This window comes from Mauremys reevesii, unplaced genomic scaffold (assembly GCF_016161935.1).
Source record: "Mauremys reevesii isolate NIE-2019 unplaced genomic scaffold, ASM1616193v1 Contig76, whole genome shotgun sequence".
Taxonomy (NCBI): domain Eukaryota; kingdom Metazoa; phylum Chordata; order Testudines; family Geoemydidae; genus Mauremys; species Mauremys reevesii.
Window position 1 is genome coordinate 51596 of NW_024100891.1, and position 18928 is coordinate 70523.

An 18928-nucleotide genomic window follows, 5' to 3' on the forward strand; every position below is an offset into this window, starting at 1 on the left:
GTAAGGGTCAGCATTGTATTTTCTAGATCCAGTCTATTCACACACACATTCAGAAAGCCTAGGCATACAGATAGATTAGTTGTAATGTTCTCCATTTGTATGACCAGAACCTCAGCTGCTGTAAACCAGTGTTGCTCTGTTGTCTTCCTTGTAGCTGTGTTGATTTACACCGGTTGAGGACTTGGCCTACAGCCTCTGGACCTGGAAACTTTCCTGAGAATCTGAGTTTCTATTGAATGTTATGGGGGAGGTCTGACTAAGCAAAACTCTTAAAGCATGTGCTTAACTTTAGGTCTCTTTGTTGGCTTAGAGTTAAGCATGTGATTAGGATGCTGAATCAGGGTGTAGGTGCCTTAATATGGATTTAGGTGCTTAAGTTTAGGCACCCAGTTTTGAAAATTTGGGCCATAAATTATTATTCTGTATGCTATCAAACCTCATCCATTGATAGTAAAGAGGGAAAGGAAGATTATTTTACATGGGGATCTACTTGAAAGGAGCAAATTTTCTTCATTATGATTTCCTCCCAAACACACTGGGTCCTTCAGCACACAAACCTGGTCATCAGGCGGAAGGAAGAGGATTTACATGATTCCCAGGTCGTCTTCTCCTCACAGTGTTTGGGCACCTGCAGAATCTTTACTGGATAGGGAATTAAAGAAGCCAGCACCAATTCTACTATCAGTGGTAACCAGCCAAATCCTTTTATTAAATTTCAGGTGTTTATAATGAGGTTGTTTCCCTCCTGGCACACATGGATGACCAAGATAAGGACAGAATTGCCCTCAGGATTGCCTCTATAGCTAAGACCAAGCTGGCTAGTGTTGTGAGAGTTCTGCTGGAGAAACTGCAACAGGATAAGGTAGGGCAGTTTCATGAAATTAAATCTGCTTTCTATGTGTCCACACCAAATTCTGCCTGACTTCCTGGGGGAATGCATGGGGGTAATTCAGTATAGAACTTGGCCTGGTGCACCAGCAGCATAATCTGTATTCACCCTTCTATCCTCCATCATGCAAAATGCTGTTATTACAGATCAGGCTGATATAATGCTCTATAAAAAGAGCATTGTCCGTTTTCACACAGTGGAGTACATGGGCTGTATATAGTAAAAGTACACTATAGGACCTGCAGTAATCTCTTCCAATAATACTTTGCCCTTCTTTAGCATCTTCATCCAAAAATCTCAAAGCACTTACCTAACACTAGTGAATTAAGACTCACAGCACCCTTGTGAGAATGGTAAGCATGATCCCCATTTACAGATGATTTGTGTCACAGGGAATTCAGTTACTTGCTCAACACCACTTAGCAAGTTAGTAAAAGAATGTGAATAAAACCCAAGTGAACTGACTCCCTGCTCTTATTCCTAACCAACACTCATGTCATCATAAGAAAGATTATTGAGATTATAGCACTGAAGGGACCTTATCTATATATTTTCCGGGGGGGCGGATTCTGCAACAAAAATATAAAAATGATGTGCACAGTATTTTAACATTTCTGCAAATATACAATATAATTGCACCAGTTCAAATTATTTATTTCAAAATCCCTGTCAGCAAGTATGTCTGTATTAATAGACAACAAAAAGGATTGAGGAAATCTTTTTTGACAAATAGATTCCTTACTATGCATATTAATACAGAACTCTGAGTAACAATTCACTTCAACTCACTACAGAGCCATATTTCTTGCACCCCTCATGGCTTGGTGGAGTCAGGGGTAATGGAGGAGCTGAGGGAGAGGGAGGTGGTGCTGGGAAGGAGCCTGGGTGTGAACTTGGAGGGTTGTTGGGTATGGATGGGAAAGGTATGGAACAGTTTTTTTGGGAGGGGCGGGGAGGAATTGTTAGGGAGCTCTCCCCATGCAGACCCTGGCTGACTCCTAACCTCCCCATTCAGTAAGGCATCTGCCCCTGCCTCCATGTGTTCCTGCACCCTCATGGGTCCTTGCACCCCTTGTCCACATGTGTTCCTCCACCCCCACTCAGATACCCACTCCCCCCATCCCAATGTGGCTCTATGCCCCACCCAACCATTCCCTGTCCCTGTGTAGCTCTGCACCTCCTCCCCCATCACTATGTGGTTCTGAACCTCCCTCCCCCTTGTAACACTGGGTCTCCACTCCCATTCAGCCCCTGCCCCAGTCTGTCCTCCCCCACTAGCCCTTATGAGCAGAACCGAACTGCTTGTCTTGGCCTCCTAGTACTTTAATTATTTGAATTACTTGATTAATGATGAATCTCTTTTGGTTTTAAAGAATAAAATTATTGCCTAATCCAGAGCTACTTGTATTACATAGTGCTTATGTATTCATAAATTATCAGTGACAATTTTCAATTAAACAAATCCTCCAGACATTTAAAAATGAATGGAAGGAGCTTCTCCCCAGTGGAGCTGTGTGTTCTGATTGCAGTTTGCAGAAGCCTCCTTTTCAAGCAGCACCAATGGAATGTTTAGCCAATCGAGAGATCTGATTGGCTCTGAACATTCCAAAGGGCTTTATGACCTTGGCATGCAGGTCACCTAGATATAGAGACTCCCAGGAGACAGAGATGGTAAAGATCTATTGGATCATCCAGTCCATGTCCCTGCGAATGCAGAACCATTCCAAATGGCCATTTCCCACTGGTTTGGCCAAACTAATTTTAAAAGCCCCTAATTACTGAACTTCTGCTATTTTCCTAGGAAGACTATGTCATAACCTTATAGACCCGTCTCACAGGTGAGGCATTTTTTCTGTTATTAAAGTCTAAATTGTATGTCTTTTTTTAGTTTAATCCCATTACTCCTACTTTTACCTAAATGCAGTGATGAGCTGCCAAAATATTAACAACCGGTTCCCTCCTCCTCACCTCAGGAGGGGGTCGTGCCCCCCCCTGGGGTCATGCCCCATCCAACCCCTCATGTTCCTTGACACCCCCCTGGGACCCCTGACCCATCCCTGTCCTCTGACTGCCCCTTGCAGCCCCATCCAATCTCTTCTCTTATTCTTGATGGCCCCCTGGGACCCCTGCCCCATTCAACTACCCCTTCTCTCTGTCCCTGACTGCCCCTGCCACCTCATCCAACCCCTGCTCCTTCCTGACTGCCCCCCGGGACCCTTGTCCCCATTCCATCCCCCTGGTCTCTGCCCTCTGACCATCCTGACCCCCACAACACACGAACACTGCCTGCCTGCCCCCTTACCACACTGCCTGGGTCGGGTCCGCTCTGCCGGGACCTCGACCAGTGCCGTGAGGCCCGACTCCCGGGCCGGGCCGCTCGGCGGCACGGGGCGGGCCATGGGGCCCGACTCCCGGGCGGGCCGCTGGCGGCACGGGGCTGGAGCCGCGGGCCCGACTTGCCGGGCGGGCCGCTCGGCGGCACCGGGGCCGGAGCCGCGGAGCCCGACTTGCCGGCCTGAGCCGCTCGGCCGGCACCGGGGCCGGAGCCGCGGGGCCCGACTTGCCGGGCCTGAGCCGCTCGGCCAGCACCGCGGGGCCCGACTCCCCAGCCTGGGCCGGGCAGGAGCCGCTCGGCTGGCACGGGGCCGGCCGGGCCGCTCGGCGGCGGCGGGCCGCCACGGGCCCCGACTCCCCGGGCCGGGCCGGAGCCGCTCGGCCGGCGCCGGGGCCGGGGCCGCGGGGCCAGACTCCACGGGCCGGGCCGGGGCCGCGGGGCCCCACTCCCCGGGCCGGGCCGGGGCTGGGGCCACTCCCGGGCCGGGCCGGCGGCCGCGGCGGGCACCACGGGCCGGGGCAGGCGCGGGGCCCGGGGCAGCTCGGCGGGCGGGGCCCAGCCTGGGGCCGGGCCGGGCCGGGCCGCTCGGCCGCCGGGCAGCGGGCGCTCCGGGGGCTGGGCGGGGCTGCGGGGCCAGCGGTCCCCAGCTGGGCGGGTCGAGCCGCTCTGCCAGGACCAGCCCCACCCGTGTGGTTGGCTGGGGCGCTCGGCCAGGGCCAGGGGAGCGGACTGGGCCATGCACACCGTCCCCCGCGCCCAGCTTACGTGCCTGCTGCATTTTCAGGCTTCCCACGAACATTTGATTCATGGGAAGCAGGAAGGAGGAGAAGGAGGGTGGAGCATTCAGGGAGAGGGTGAGGTGAGTTGGGGCGGGCCGGGTGGACAGCTGCCCTAGCCTTTGTTAAATTTAAAGCTTTTAGAACCGTTTGTCCTGGAACAACCGGTTCTAAAAGGCTTCTAAATTTTACAACCGGTTCTCGGGAACCGGTGCGAACCAGATGGAGCTCATCACTGCCTAAAAAATTCCTCTTCCTCCTTGATGTTCACAGGCTACATATAGTTGTATGGTATTATCATGTCTCCCTCATAGTTCTCCTTTTGCCGCATCTGCCTTTGGCAGTTCTTTCATTCTGTCTTCAGAAGTAGAGGTCTGCTCAGGCCCAGTTTTGAAGCCCAACCTGAACTGGCCCCAAGCCCACTCACCTCACCTTGAGAGGGTTGAATCATTTTCCATCCTGGTCCCAACCCTTCCCCCCAAACCAGATATTGCCACTGCATCCTGCTCATGGAGCTGGCGCAGCGGCAACGATGTGCATCGATGGCTTCATCCTCTGACACTGCCCCCTGTTGTGCTGATCCCATGAGCTAAAGGAGGAGAGCCGACCTGACCTGAGCCCAAGAGCCAGTTGTTTTTTCATCCAACCTGACCCTGATGCCTGTAGTCAGGTCCCATAGGATTTGGGTCAGGTTGCAGGGCTCTATTCAGAAGTCAGTTCTGCCACCCCCCTGCATTCTTTTTGCTCGCCATGAATTACTTCCAGTTTGTTGATCTCTCTGGGAATGTGGTGCTAGAAAATGCAATAATCCAGATGCAGTCACACCTTAGATGAACAGAGAGGAACTGTCATCTTCCTGCTTTGTGCCATGATCCCTGTGTGAAAAGACTGAACCCACATGGCTCTTTGTGGTAGCCGTCACCCCTTGCATATACATGTTGACTTGGTTTTTCACTGTCACCCCCAGGGCACTTGTTGCTTCCCACTATTCTCCCTCCCATTATGTCAGTTACATCCTTTCCAGATGTGCTAGTTTGCAGTTTTCTGAAAGGAATCTTGTCATCTGCTCAGGTTTTTAATTTCTCTGTGTCCCTCTTTATTTTTTTTCTGTCCCAGCTGATACTAAACTCCCCCATATTTAGTATCATCTGTGAATTTCTACACTGAAGGGCCTCATAAAAGACACCTTTAACTGTGCGACTGTCCATGTAGATCTAACTGCTGAGCTAATTTCCGCTAGGAGCTGTTGAGGACTTACTGCGGGAGTTGGGTATTTTGTAATTACACATTTACCAATTCTGTCTGGAGTGGCTAGAGCAAGGGCAAGGGGCTCCTTTTTATTGTTTGTTTTCAATAAATGAAACTCGAGAAGGGGGCAGTGAAGGAGGCTTCTTCTGGCTTTTTTCTCTGCAGGAAAATTAAAATATGCCAATTGTTCGGCTGCTTCTGAAGTGCTGCTAATATGGTGATTATGGAGGGCATGGCATGTTTTACACCAATTAAGTCAATGGAGTAGTTGTGTGAGCATGCTGGCTGAGGAGTCAGTGTGGCCTAGGGGATAGGACTCTGGATAATGACTCAGGAGATATGGATTCTCTTCCTGGCCATGGACCTGCTCTGTTATGATAAGACTTGGGCTAATCATTTCATGTTTGGATTGGAAGCTCTTTAGGGCAGGGGCTTATTTGTCAAATTACTGTGTGGTCATCAAGAAAAACTTTTCCGAATTTTTTTTTCTCTTTTCTGGTTTGTCCCCAGCAAAACAGAGTAGCCATCTACTATATCCTGGAGGGGGTGTTACAGCAGGACACCGGGGGCCTAGAGATAAGGCTAGTGAAAAACATTGTAAGCCTAGCCTCAGACCAGATGAGAGAGACTCAGGTAAGTTAGTTCTCTTGAGCTACTAATCAAAGGATCCAAAGCTTTAACTAATTAAAACTCTCTTTTGGTGGGGGGGGGAAACTATATACTGAAATGAAAATGTATTCTTCTGTTAGAGGCCCACACCTTCCTCCAGACCAAAGCCCAGGTCCTAGACAGCACTTGTGCCCATGCATAAGATGGGAAAACTCACATGTGAAAGTTACACATGTGCTTAAGTACTTTGTAGGATCAGGACCCGAGACACATGATCTCAGACACAGAGACTTTGGGAAAGCCTGTGGTTTCTTAATGAGCACGTCTTTCCCAAAGTCTACTAGGGATTTCATTTTTGATACTGATGTTATGTGGGAGGCGCTCTGATACTATAGGGATAAGTGGCAGTATAAAGCTCCAAGACAGACAGACAGAATCTGAGCTATCTCCAAAAGCAGCAGCATTGGATTTAGAATCTAGTTTGGCAGCAGGAAAACCCATGGAAAAATCTCTCTCTTCTTCCAAAGGACGTCAGCCTCCTTTTGGGGGACAGTTTATTCCAGGAAAGCTCTCTGAATATCTTGAAGCTGTCTGTGTCTCACTACCTCCTCAGGGCAGGGCAGGGCAAAATATCACGTGACTAAGGTGACCAGTCATCCACCCACAAGGAGCTAATAATGAATAGTCTAACTAAGCAGCTTGCAAGCAACTCGAAGGCTGAAAATTGTTTAGCCAAACGACTCAATGAATATTTATGACTAATGACTGTATCCGCAGAAAGTTGGGTGAGTTCATTCGGAACTTATGCACAGAAATAAGATCTTGACTCATATAAACAACTCTGGCTAGTGCAACCGGCTTCAGTTACTTCAGTCTTTCTCTTTTTTTTTGTTTTGTTTTGTTTTTTTTGTAGGAAGCAACAACTGAAGTAAAAGTGGCAGCTAGCAACACGTTAGTGACTCTGGCAAGCTGCTATTTTGATCATGTCATGTATGAGCTACACTGTCATCTGAAACCACCGAAGCTGCCTGAAGAGTTTATTTTAGTTACGCTGGCCAACCTGTCATCAGCCTATGGTATGGTAACTTCCATCTTTTGTTTCAAAGTTATCGTCTTTCATTTAAGGACAGGGGATTACTCTCTCTACCTAAAAATGTTGCAGCTAAACAGAGCTCTGCTTGAGTGTGTGCGTGCGTGTGTGGAGAGACAAAGGATTCACTGCTCTTGCTAGTTCTGGCTTCCAGATCATGAGCTGTCCAGACGGCAGTGGAAGCTCTAACTTCTGCCCCCAACTGAAGTTCCTTAAGGATGGGAATGAGTGGAAGATCAGGTCTAGTGGAGCTCTTCTCCACCCCACTTCCCATCCGGCCCCAGTGCTCTCTCCCCTTATGCTGGGAGTGAGTTGAGCATCGGGCACAGCTGTGCACTGGTGCAGGATTCCTCTCTTCAGGGTGAATCCCCCACTGGCTTTCAATGGCTCCTTTAAAGCCAGTCTGCTCTGCTTACGCAGCGCAAAATGACCCAGGAGCCCATAGTATCCTGCCCCTCAGTGTTTCTAAGTGTGTTCTAAGAAGGCAGAGAGCAGCCGATTATCTATCTTCCTTCTCTTCTGCAGCACGTAAGTGTATCCCTTTTGTGAGAGTGACCCTGAACACCATGTTCTCCATGCTGGAGTTCGTCAAGGACGGCAGGCTGAGACAAGCATTTTGCGGTGGTAAGTGCCAGCAGGTGCCCCAAATGGATATTTAGGAGTCTTGGTACAGATTGGAGTGACTGACCAAGTTTGCAAACATGCCCTGAACTGTGCTCCCTGCCTGGATTGCACCAGGTGGTGCGTTCCTTGGCTCCCGCAGCACTCAGTGAAGTTGAGAGTGCTCTGTACTTTGCAGGAGGCACTGAGCATTTGTAAGTTCAAGCCCTTTATGACTCATGGATATAATTTAAAATAAACAGACACAAAGGCTGAAGCTGCCCATCTGCCGGCAGTCTCCTGGGGGAGGAGGTGAAGGGAACAGATTTCAATACTGTACATTTAAAAATCCCATTTCCCACTCCTTCACCCATTCTCTCCTCTTAGTTTCTTTATCATCATCTCCTTTCACCCTCTTTCTCTGTCTTCTCTTCCTCTCCACTTCTCTCTTCCTTTGCTTTTCAGGTGATGCTCAGTAAGGGGTTAATCCTGTGCCTTTGAGGTAAATGGGAATTTTGCCATCGACTTCATAGACAACAGGATTGGGCCCTAATTCTTCTTAGCAAGGACACTAGATACACCTACCTTTAGGGCAAAGTGCTCCCCACTACCTTCAAATCCCAGTAAAGCCAATGGCAGTTAGGGGCACTGAACATCTTTCAGACAAACTGTAACTCGAGATAAAATCATCCAGTGTTAGAGTTAAATAAACAATAACTGCAGAGGACACGAGTCGTTCAGAGGAGAGCTTGCTGAAATATATTGATATTTAAATATATTTTACAAAAATATACACCCAAATTTGATGAAAAACAAATGTGAAAAATGTCAGTGACAAGTCTGATCAGGAAGTGTGCATCCAGTGTTTCTGAGTATCTAAAGAGGTGGCTGGATTTTTTTGATTTTTGAAAAATAGAAATGATTTTTAAACTTTGCAATTTTGAAAGAAAAAATCACCATCAGTAAAGATTTGTAATTTAATTTAAACTTTTTTTTTCAATCATATATAATTAATAGTTAACAAGTAAGGGATAAAAAATTGTCTTCAGATGCTGGTAATTGAAAAAAGATTGAGAGATCTGCAAATTAAAAAGCCTTTTGAGAAACAAGACACGGAATGGGGGGAAGAGAAATAGCTCAAAATTGATGTTGGATTTCAGCGTCTAGTCCTGAACAGAGCAGTAGCTGCCATGGAATTGTAGTAAACTTTTGGCCTGGGTGTCTTCATGGATAAAGCAACTTCTCCTCGTTACTAATGTGTCCTTTTCACATTGCCTGTCTTCTCTCCGTCCATGCAGTTCTGGAACAATGGTCAAGGGCAGTACGTCTCTTTTTGGCTAACTGGGAAAAGTGCTCATTCCCCAAAGTGGGCCAATTGCGACTCTGCAATCATTTTCTTCCCGTCTACACTCATGTGACCAGCAACTGGCTGACCTGTGAGGAGCCGGAGGTGAGAATTGCTGGTTCTCTAAACCTTTAGCAGAAATTGTAACGTTAAATTCTATGTGTCTGACACTCATTGTGATGATGGCATTTAGTGGTAGGTCCTTTTGGATGGAACAGAGTGTCATGTAAAACATCTAAAACCCAAACATTTATAATGTCACCACATCATGGAAATTCTGTCAGTACGCAGTGTACATGGATTCTAGTTTTATGCACCTAACGTGCAGATAAACATGGGATAGTGGCTTAAATTAATTCCTCCATTCAGCCCCAGTGGAGTTCCAGCAGGGATGAGTTGGCCTAGAATGCATACTAATCTGGGGAATATTTTACCTGGTATAGTTGTGAGGTGCATTAGGATATAATCCTGAAACCAACCCTACGAGTCCCGGTTCTTTACCAGGAAATATTGAGATAGGCCCATTCCTAGAGTGGAACAAGGGAAGTTGCAGGCATTGGAAGTAGAAAAGGTGTGCCCATTGGATGATACTGAATGAATTAGTAGGAACATAAATTCTGTGTCTCATCTATGCAGCTCAAGCAGGCTATCATCAAAGCCCTTGGTCCCATGATGAGCCTCCTGCTACAAAGAGGAGTATCAAGATCAGATATTTGAACACCTCTCATGGCTCCTTGAGCAATATAATGAAAACACTGATGTTTTTCACGTCACCAAGGTGAGGTACCACTCCTTAAGGTAACTGTCTATGTGTGTGCATGTATGAACTGCACAAGGAATTTGCTGCCAGTGGGGTTTCCTGGTTGAGACAGTGACTTGTTAGAAAATAAATATCCACACGAGTTCTGGGTTTATACACATGGTGAGCCAGGCAAGAAGATTTGTAGGTAAATGCCTCTTATGAAAAGCATCCTCTGTTTCCTGGGGAGGATGATAAGGAAATAAAAAACAAAACACCTGCCCCCCTCCCCAACAAGATCCTCCCTCATGATTTCCCAGTACATCCTGTCAACTCTGCGTCTCTCTTTTAGTTCATAAGCTCCTCAGAGCATGGTCTGCCATATGTTGTCTCTGGTCAGTACCAAGCCAATGGTCAATGGCTGAAAATTAATACTAAGGAGGCTTGAGGGTGATTGCTTTGGATTATGTAACTAGATGGATCTAAAAGCATTGCCTGTCTATTTCACCTCCCGTTCTATGCAGTGTTGTTGTAGCCATGTTGGTCCCAACAGCGCCAAGGTGGGTGAGATAATCTAATTAAAGATATTGTCTCACTCCCTTCTCTCTCTATTTCATCTACCCTGAGTACCACATGAGCAAGAATTAACGGGCCATATTCTGTCTTCAGTGCGGCTACACTGTTGTAAATGAACTCACGAGACAGCTATAACTTCTTGGTAGTGATATTTACTCACCATCTCTGTTGGTTGAAGCTTTCTGGTACAGTATGTGGTCACTTTTGGGGTTGAAATACCCATGATTTGGAGGGAACCAACGCATGATGGACTTGTTTGATAGCATCAGAGCACTACAGAACTGCTTCAATACAGTAAAATCTGTAGATGGCATCAGAGACATTCTGGAAGCTTGAAGCAGCAAAGGAGAATTCGATTGTCACCTTTTATCAATAACCTGGCAGAGGACATAAAAACATCTCTGATAAAGTTGGGAGATGAGATAAAAATTGGGAAGTGGTAAAAATGGCGAGGACAGATTCACAGAGATCTAGATCACTTGGTAAACTGGGTGCAAACAAAGGTGCATTTAAATATGGCTGAATGTAAATGTGAGCATCTAGGCACAAAGAATTTAGGCCATACATACATGATGGGGGATGCTGTCCTGGGAAGCAGTGACTCTGAAAAAGATTGTTCATCATGATCACCACAATCAGCTGAACATGAGCTCATGCTGTGGCCAAAAAAGCATAAAAAGGGGAATCTCTAGGAGGAGTACAGTGGTTATTTTACCTCTAAATCTGGCACTTGTGTGACTACTGTTGGAATACGGTGTCCAGTTCTAGTGCCCACAACTCAAAAAGGGTGTTGATAAATTGGAGAGGAGATTGAGAGAAGAGCCACAGTGATTAATGGATTAGAAAACATGCCTTACAGTGGTAGAATCAAGGAACTCAATCTATTTAGTTTAACAAACAGAAAGTAAAAGGGTGTGTGATTGGGTTTAGCTACCCAACATTGGTTCAACACGGGATAATCATACTTTATGGGTTAAGGAGGCCATGGCCCTCATCTCTGCTGGGCATGCTTCAGCTGGAACCAGGATATTAAAGAGAGCCACTCAGCTCAGTCTGGGATGGCTGCCGAAGAGCAGAGGTGCATTCAGGAGCAGTGCCAGGGTTTTTGGCACCCTAGGCGCAGGGCCGGCTCTACCCATTTTGCCGCCGGTCCCGCGGCTCCGTGGACCTCCCGCAGGCGTTCCTGCGGAGGGTCCGTCCCACGGCTCCGGTGGACCTGCCGCAGGCGTGCCTGCGGATGCTCCACGAGAGCCGCTGGACCAGCGGACCCTCCACAGGCACATCTGCAGGAGGTCCACCGGAACCACCTGCCGCCCTCCAGGCAAAATGCCGCCCCCCCCCCCAAATCCTGGCGCCCTAGGCGACTGCCTAGCTCGCCTAAATGGAAGCGCCGGCCCTGGGTGCATTGGAGGCTCCTGCAGAGAGACTGCCAGTGCTCCAGGATTCAGAGATCAGCCAGACTGTGGCTGCAACCGACCCCCAGCCGCCCAATGCCAGAGATGGAGGAGAGACCACAGAATTCCTGAGTGGAAAGTATCCTAGGTAGACTAAGCATTGATCCAGTTGAGGCACTGGGCTTTGACTTGGTGTGTTTTGGAAGGATCCCGCTGATTTGGTGGCAGATACCCCTGCGGCAAGACAGGGCCCTGGCCTGGGACCTGTGGAATACGTAGGACCCAGTGGAGAAGGGCTGGCCACTAGGCAACACTTCCCTCCTGCAAAAGGTGGTTCTAATGACTCTGGCCACTAGGCCGCATTGCTCTGCTGCCAAGGGTGGTTCCATTGACTTTGGCCACTAGGCCGCACTGCTATACCTAGAAGGGGAGCCCTACAGACTCAGGCTGTTTGGCCGTGGAACCTCACTGAAGGGCTGCTGCGCTGATCCCAACCATTAGGCTATGCTGCCATAGGAGTCAGGACTGCTGCGGTGGCTAAGGAGACTAGGCCAGCTGGGCCGCCGAGATCTACTTCATTTCCTCCACAACCTGGTACCACCCTGACGGGGTGGACCTATCCTGTGACAGGTGACTTCATGACAGTCTATAATATCTTACATGAGGGAGTCATGTTTTATAACGGGCTCTTCAGTCTAGCAGAGAAAGGGGTAACTTGATCCAGTGGCTAGAAACTGAAGCAAGACACATTCAGACTGGAAATGTGGTGTCCATTTTTAATGGTGAGATAATTAACCATTACAACCATTTACCAAGGGCCGAGGCAGATTCTCCCTCACTGACAGTTTTTAAATAGAGATTGGGATGTTTTTCTAAAAGCTCTGCTCTGGGAATTATTCTGGGCAAGGTCTGTGGCCTGTGTTATACCGGAGGTCAGACTAGATGATGGCAATAATCCGTTTCGGCCTTGGAATCCATGAATCCCCTGAATCTGCTTCAGTCACTACATATTGCTCCTGTGTGTGCCACCATCTGACTTTCACCCTCTGTTGCAGAGTCTGAGCCAGCTCTTGGAGGTCTCTGGTGAATATAAGATCCCTCTCCCTGACGGGAAGTTTCAAGCCATCTGCAGTGCTCTGCACAACCAGGTGAGGGGTGGTTTTGCTTGGATCCCTTGAGCTTAGGCACAGCAGATCTGAAGCATATTAACAATCCAAATCTATGAAATGATAGTGCAGAGCCTGGGGACTGCCTCATGCCTTACTGATTTCTGCAGGCTCAAGAGTAAGCAGGTAGTGGTCTCACTTTCTTGGCTAATATCCAGCTCAGTTTGTAAAGCAATTTTACCATAAGCCGTTTATCAGGGGGAGTCAGAGTTGTACAGTAAACACTGTGGCTGTGTCTTGATTCGATGAGCTCTGCCGTTCAAAACACTCTAGCTTCTCTCATCTAATGTATTGGACATTGTGTTTGATTCTTGCTGTGCATTCAGTACCATCCACCTGGGGTTCAGACCTCTAGTTGGACAAGTAGGAAGTGGAAGCTTAGAAATTAATTGAACATTTTCTTTTCAATTGCTTCTGATTAGTTTTTCTTTGACCATTTCCTTCTTCCCACAGATCTGTTCTCAAGCTAAGCCGCTCAGCATGGAAAATCACACAGAGCTGGTCCATTGTGTAGTTCAACTAGGTAAGGGAAGAAACTCTGAGTTACACAGTAGTTTCCTTGTAACTTCCTTACCTTTGTAAGGTATGGTAACAATAAGAGTTCTGTCATCAGCGAGGACGTGATTTCTTGCCTTGCAGCCCGTTCTTCTCCTGATGATCTGATAGCCTTTCTGCACTCGCAGCTGGAGATTGAGAATGAGGCTGTTCGTGTGGCATCTCTGAATCTGCTCAGAGCTATTGTTGGTGCTGACTGTAAGTAACACAGGAGCAACTGTGCCAGTTGCCCTCTTGGCCGACATGCTGAGGGTTGAGTTGGGGACGTCCAGGGCAGGGCCGGCTTTAGGAAGTGCGGGGCCTGATTTGTGGGGCTTGTACTCACCGGGCGGTGCCCTGAGACTTCGGCTGCACTTCGGCGGGTCCTTCACTCGCTCTGAGTTCGGTGGAACTTCAGCAGCGGGTCCTTCACGTGCTGCCAAGACCCGGAGCGAGTGAAGGACCCGCCACTGAAGTGCCGCCAAGACCCATAGCGCTGCCGGGTGAGTAAAAATTTAAAAGGTCACTGGGCGTGGGGTCCAGTTATGTGCAGGGCCCTGTCAGGCACGGGGCCCAATTCAGGAGAATCAGGGGAATCGGCCTAAAGCCAGCCCTGATCCAGAGCTAAAAGCATGAGCTACTATAGATTGAGCTAAAGAACCAAGGCTCTGTAGGCCCGGCAGGGCTGTAACAGACTCATCACCTCTGCAAATGGGGCACAGAATCTCTATAACACACAGTCACCAGTGGTCTGGATATCCACTACGGGGCAATATGCTGCCCTAAGTTACCCCCCTATGGCCACACAGAAATCAACAGGTTCAACTAAGAGCTGAATGTAGCCCAAGGTATTTTTCAACTTCAGATACAGAAGTTGACTTGGGGCTAATGCACATTAACGATAATCAAAAATAAAATAATACCCCTGACTCGATAATCGTCAGTATTAGACACTGTAGACTAGATTCTGAGTTCTGTTAGACTGTGTTAAACACAGATTGACCTCAGTCTATCTAATTCTTTTATACTATTTCCATCATGGCAGCATGATGGCACTATTTATAGAACTGGAATTACTTTCGATTTACACTAGTGTAACTCAGACCAGAGTCTGGTCCTATGTTTTCCCCATTGATTCTGTGTATGAGAGAAGCTTGGTATTACTCTTAAATAGGGCCTTTTGAAATCCGGGATTCATTCCAATGTGGAAAGTGAGTGTGTGGAACAAAGAAGTACTGTACACCTCTCCTTATCTTTCAGTGCCCGAGACAAGACCGAAAAAGTGTCTGATTGTGAAGGCAGTGAAATCCACTTTCAGTGATCAGAATGCTACGGTAAGATTGTGTGGAGCAGTGAAATATTTCAATTTTTTTTCAATGATATGGGATGAATGGACATCTGGGTGGAGCTTTCATTCAGATCCAGAGGAGAGACTGCAGACTAGAGAAGGCATGTCATTATCCTGACTGTGTTAAATGGATCCATGTTTATAAGCCAAGGAGATCAAATCAAAAGCATAAGGACTCTCATATCCTATCTCCTATTTCAGGCAGAAGGGATAACAATAACTCATGTGTGTCATCTCTGCCCTTGCAGGTGAGGAAGGCAGTTCTTCATTTCATCCAGAGGCTGCTCAGCTTACAAAGTGTGGAGAACTGTGCAGCTTGGGATATGGTAGCACATGTTTTCACGGAGTTCAGCGTGTCCACCAGCAAACTAGTAAGGAGACTTCTTAACACTTAAGACTCGGTCCTACCATTCTTGCATGCTGACTGCTCCTTGCCTTCAGTGGGAGTTTTGACTCAAGGACAACTGGACTGAAGGATTAGAGCCAGAATCTGATCAGTTATATTGGTGTAAAGTCAAGGTAACTCCACTGACTTTAGTGGCGTCACTCTGGATTTATACTAGTGTAACAGATCAGACTCTCACACTGGGTATTTACATCTAACAGAGTCATCTAGGTTCTCAACCCTCTGATGAGTCATTGAAAATTCTGAAAACACCATTTTTCAGTGAAATGTTCTTGTACAAGAAAGCACATCTCTTTGTTTTCAATAGACTCTCCAGAGAACATAATGGTGCCCAATTCGGTGGCTGTTGAAGCAAACATAAACTATCAGCAAAATACCGAGGTTATGCAGGTTGCATCCCAGACTGTCAAGAGCCTGGAAAAGCTTGCTGCATATTTCCTCACTACATGCTCTAATCTACATGTACTAGTTTAAAAATGTCTTCAATCCGTATTTCTATCCATGGACACAGCCAGGGGCTCCAGACACTTTGTGCTCCATGATTGGATCCATGATCTGTATTAACATAAACAGTTCAACTTTACAGTAAGTTGTTGAAGATCTTAGCTCTGCCTGGCCCCTTTTCTTCAAAGTTGGAGCTTGTGGCAATACTCCAAGGGCCTTTTTCCACACACACACGCACACACCCCCATCTTAAGGAAGGCTGCTTTTTCTCCTCGAGCCAGTTTTGCTCTCCTTTACACTGAAATCAGTAGAGTCAATCAATATTTAGTCCAGTGTAAGTAAGAGCAGAATTAGGTCCGTTGATAGAATCACACTCACTACACCCAGAATGACCAAGCTGGTTGGGGCATCAGAACAAACAGAGTGGATCCCCCTGGTTCTGCATATTGATTTCCACTGGGCAGAGTCTGAATGTTTTTCCTCAGAGATAAAAAGATGAAACAGTTTTTCAAATTTAAAGAAAATTAACCCTGTTGGGGAAACTCTTGTGTTCAGAGAATCATTCCCTTCACTTTAGGGTTTTCCTAAGCCTGGGATCTGACCCACCAGTTAAGAGTTTCCATTATTCTCTTCCCTTCAGATGTCTGTGCACTTCCAGTGCAATATAAAAGCAGGCATAGGTCAATGTTCATGATGGCTTTGTAAGAGAAGGACACTGATTCTCTAGCCAGTGTCTTGCTACTAGCTAATAAGTTCTATAGAGCTGTCTCACAGCAGGGTACAACACTTCTCACCCAGGCTATTCCGGAAGAAAACACGATCCAAACCCTGTGCACTGACATCCTGCAATGTCTGGACACCTCGGTCACTGGAATGACCCAAGTAAGTGACCTGTTGCTACTGCTTCTTGAAATAGGGACGTTCTTCCTTATCTTCCTTGTACCTCCCCACAAGGAAGCTTTTTGCACAGTCAGCATAATGGAGGAACAGCATGTCAGATTCATGTCAGGATGTGACCCTTCATCATGGAGTAAGTGGTTCACATTAGAGAAAAGATAGAAAGCAACTGAACTGGAAGGAATCATGTTGCAGAGATCTTCTCTTCATTCTTTCCACTGTCTGAGTGCAACTGCCCTTAGGTCCCCCAGGGGGCTAAGCTACAAGCTACATGAGAGGGAGGGATTCCGACAGCAGGATATTGGAGGTGGGGGGATGGAAATAGCTGCGTACTGAACAGTCTCGCTCTTCTCTGCAGGTGTTATGGCCAAGGCTTCTCGAATATGTGGTGCCAGTTCAGTACACTGGTACTTTGAAGACTCTCTGCAGATGCCTTAGGGAGCTGGCTGAGAAAAAGCAGCAGGAAGGAGAAGAAGCTGCTTGCCTTGACTACGGTGGACCAGGTTTATAACAGAAACTCTTTCATTTATTCTCTCCAGGCACACTACGCAATGAACAGGTTCAGTCTGCTCCAGTTCTCTCATCTGCAATGAGAAGGCTAAAATGAGGGATGGTCTTGTGATTACAACATGGCCATGGGATGGAGCTAGGAAATGTGGGTTCTGTTCCCAGCTTGCCACCAAAATTCTGATGTGACCTTGGGGAAATCACCTGATCTTTCTCTCTCAGCTTCCCCACTTGTGAAATGAAGGAGTAATTAATGGCAATCTCCTAGAGGTGCTGTGAGATGGAATTCATTCATGGCTGTAAAGCATTTTGAGAAGCTCAGACTGAAAGCACTATGGAAATGCAAATTATGATCAGCTGCATTCAACATTGGTGGGCACGTTGGAAATGGCTAGGTGAATAACATCAGCAGGACTCTCTGAAAGTCTGGCAGAATTCATGATATTCTCTTTCTTTCCCTAGTGAAACTCCCTACACCCCAGGGGCTGCTGGCACGACTCCTGGTGAGTAGACCATGAGAATAGGTTTTCTGTGGAATGTGAAGTGGGACAGTTAACTATAAAAATGGGTTTTCTAGCTAGATGCTTGTAGACAGGCTGAGGAATGTGTATGATTTGGATCTCTCTGTCTCTGCCCTCTCCTGAGACGCACTGTTCTGCATCCTCGTACTAGCTAGAATGCTTTCTTCTTCAGGAAGGCACTGCAGTAGAATCAACAACTCTGTTGTATGGTCTCCACAATGAGAGAGTCTGAACTATTCCCTCCTTCAGGACCACACTGGTATTGTGCTGACCAAACTTAGCCTGTTCTTCTCTCTCGCTGACAGGTAGTAGCCTCGTCCCCTTATGCAGGAGAAGGACACGGATGTGCTGCCTTGCAGTTACTACAGGCCCTGCACCAAAATATCCATGTAGCAGTGGGTGAGATGTGGGGAGTAAAGATCCCATCTCTGCTGCAGTACATTGAAGGTAAAGTGCTAGTTAGGAGGAGTGCGGTCCATGGAGCATAGAAGGGAAGCCAGAAAATGCAGCTTCGTATCGACACGTGTGTGCCATTCCTGTTGCAGTATGTGGGAACAGTGGGGAATTGAAATTGGGCTTCTAGGCCCTCACTTTTCCTTCATCTGGATAACTGTGAACCACTGGGCTAAATCTAGAGTTAAACCACTGAAGCCAATTCAATCCGGGCAGAATCAGGCCAGGAAGGTTTCAGCTGAATGGAAATTTTACAGCAGTTCCCCCCACACCTTTGCTAGGTTAATGTTTGGGAAGGTGAATTACACATGAAGTTGGAGGTTAGTGAAATATTTTGGGGTTCCATATATAGTCTGATTTTGCAAACTGAATGTTTCTGAAAATTAAACCCCATGTTTACTTTCAAGGGTGATTCAATTAAAAACCCAGAGTTTTTCTTTCTGTAAGGAAGCCTGAGCCATAAAAGCTAGGTTGGCCAAGTGGGTGCCCATGTAGACTCTAGGTATTATGGGCCTAATAATGTCTTTCAGCAATTTTACAGTGGTATGAATCTATTGACCTCCTCAGTCAGTGTAGCTGCATCTACACTATGGGGTTATGCCAGCAGAACTCCAATGACGTGGTTGTGCCAGTGTAGTCTCTGTGGAGTATGACAGACCCTACGTGGAGCCCAAACCCGATATGTTTCTGATGAAGGTCAGACCCCACAATGTTCAAGTGGGTTTGATAGTCAAAAAAAGATTTTAAAAATGAGCTGTATCTTCTCTATTTGTTGCTGTACAGTGTCCCCATTACTGCCTTGTGCCTACATTAAAGAAGGGTAGGTTAGAGCTGGAGATTCAGTAACGGGGCCAGATTTCAGCTGATGTAAATCAGTATAATTCCATTGACTTCAATGAAGCTACACCGATTTACATCAAGTTAGGATCAAGTCCAGAATCTTTTATTATGCCGGAAAAGTTTGTATTCACATTAAACCCAGTCTTCTGATGTGCTGAACAGTTTTCTGAGATGCTAAGTACCCTCAGCTCCCATTAAAGTCAAAAGGAAT

At 47.0% G+C, this 18928-nt stretch overlaps 1 protein-coding gene across 1 annotated transcript; it reads left to right on the forward strand.

The window, feature by feature from the left end:
• The first annotated feature begins 3960 nt into the window (after positions 1-3960).
• On the forward strand, positions 3961-18099 carry LOC120394725 (maestro heat-like repeat-containing protein family member 2A). Its single transcript, XM_039518928.1, has 14 exons — positions 3961-4083; positions 5759-5881; positions 6771-6933; positions 7473-7571; positions 9585-9670; positions 12657-12749; positions 13221-13290; positions 13407-13520; positions 14562-14635; positions 14898-15020; positions 16298-16381; positions 16755-16899; positions 17366-17406; positions 17730-18099. Exons 1-14 carry the CDS (start codon positions 3961-3963, stop codon positions 17910-17912), a joined length of 1521 nt encoding a protein of 506 aa, XP_039374862.1. The 3' UTR covers positions 17913-18099.
• The last annotated feature ends 829 nt before the right edge of the window (positions 18100-18928 follow it).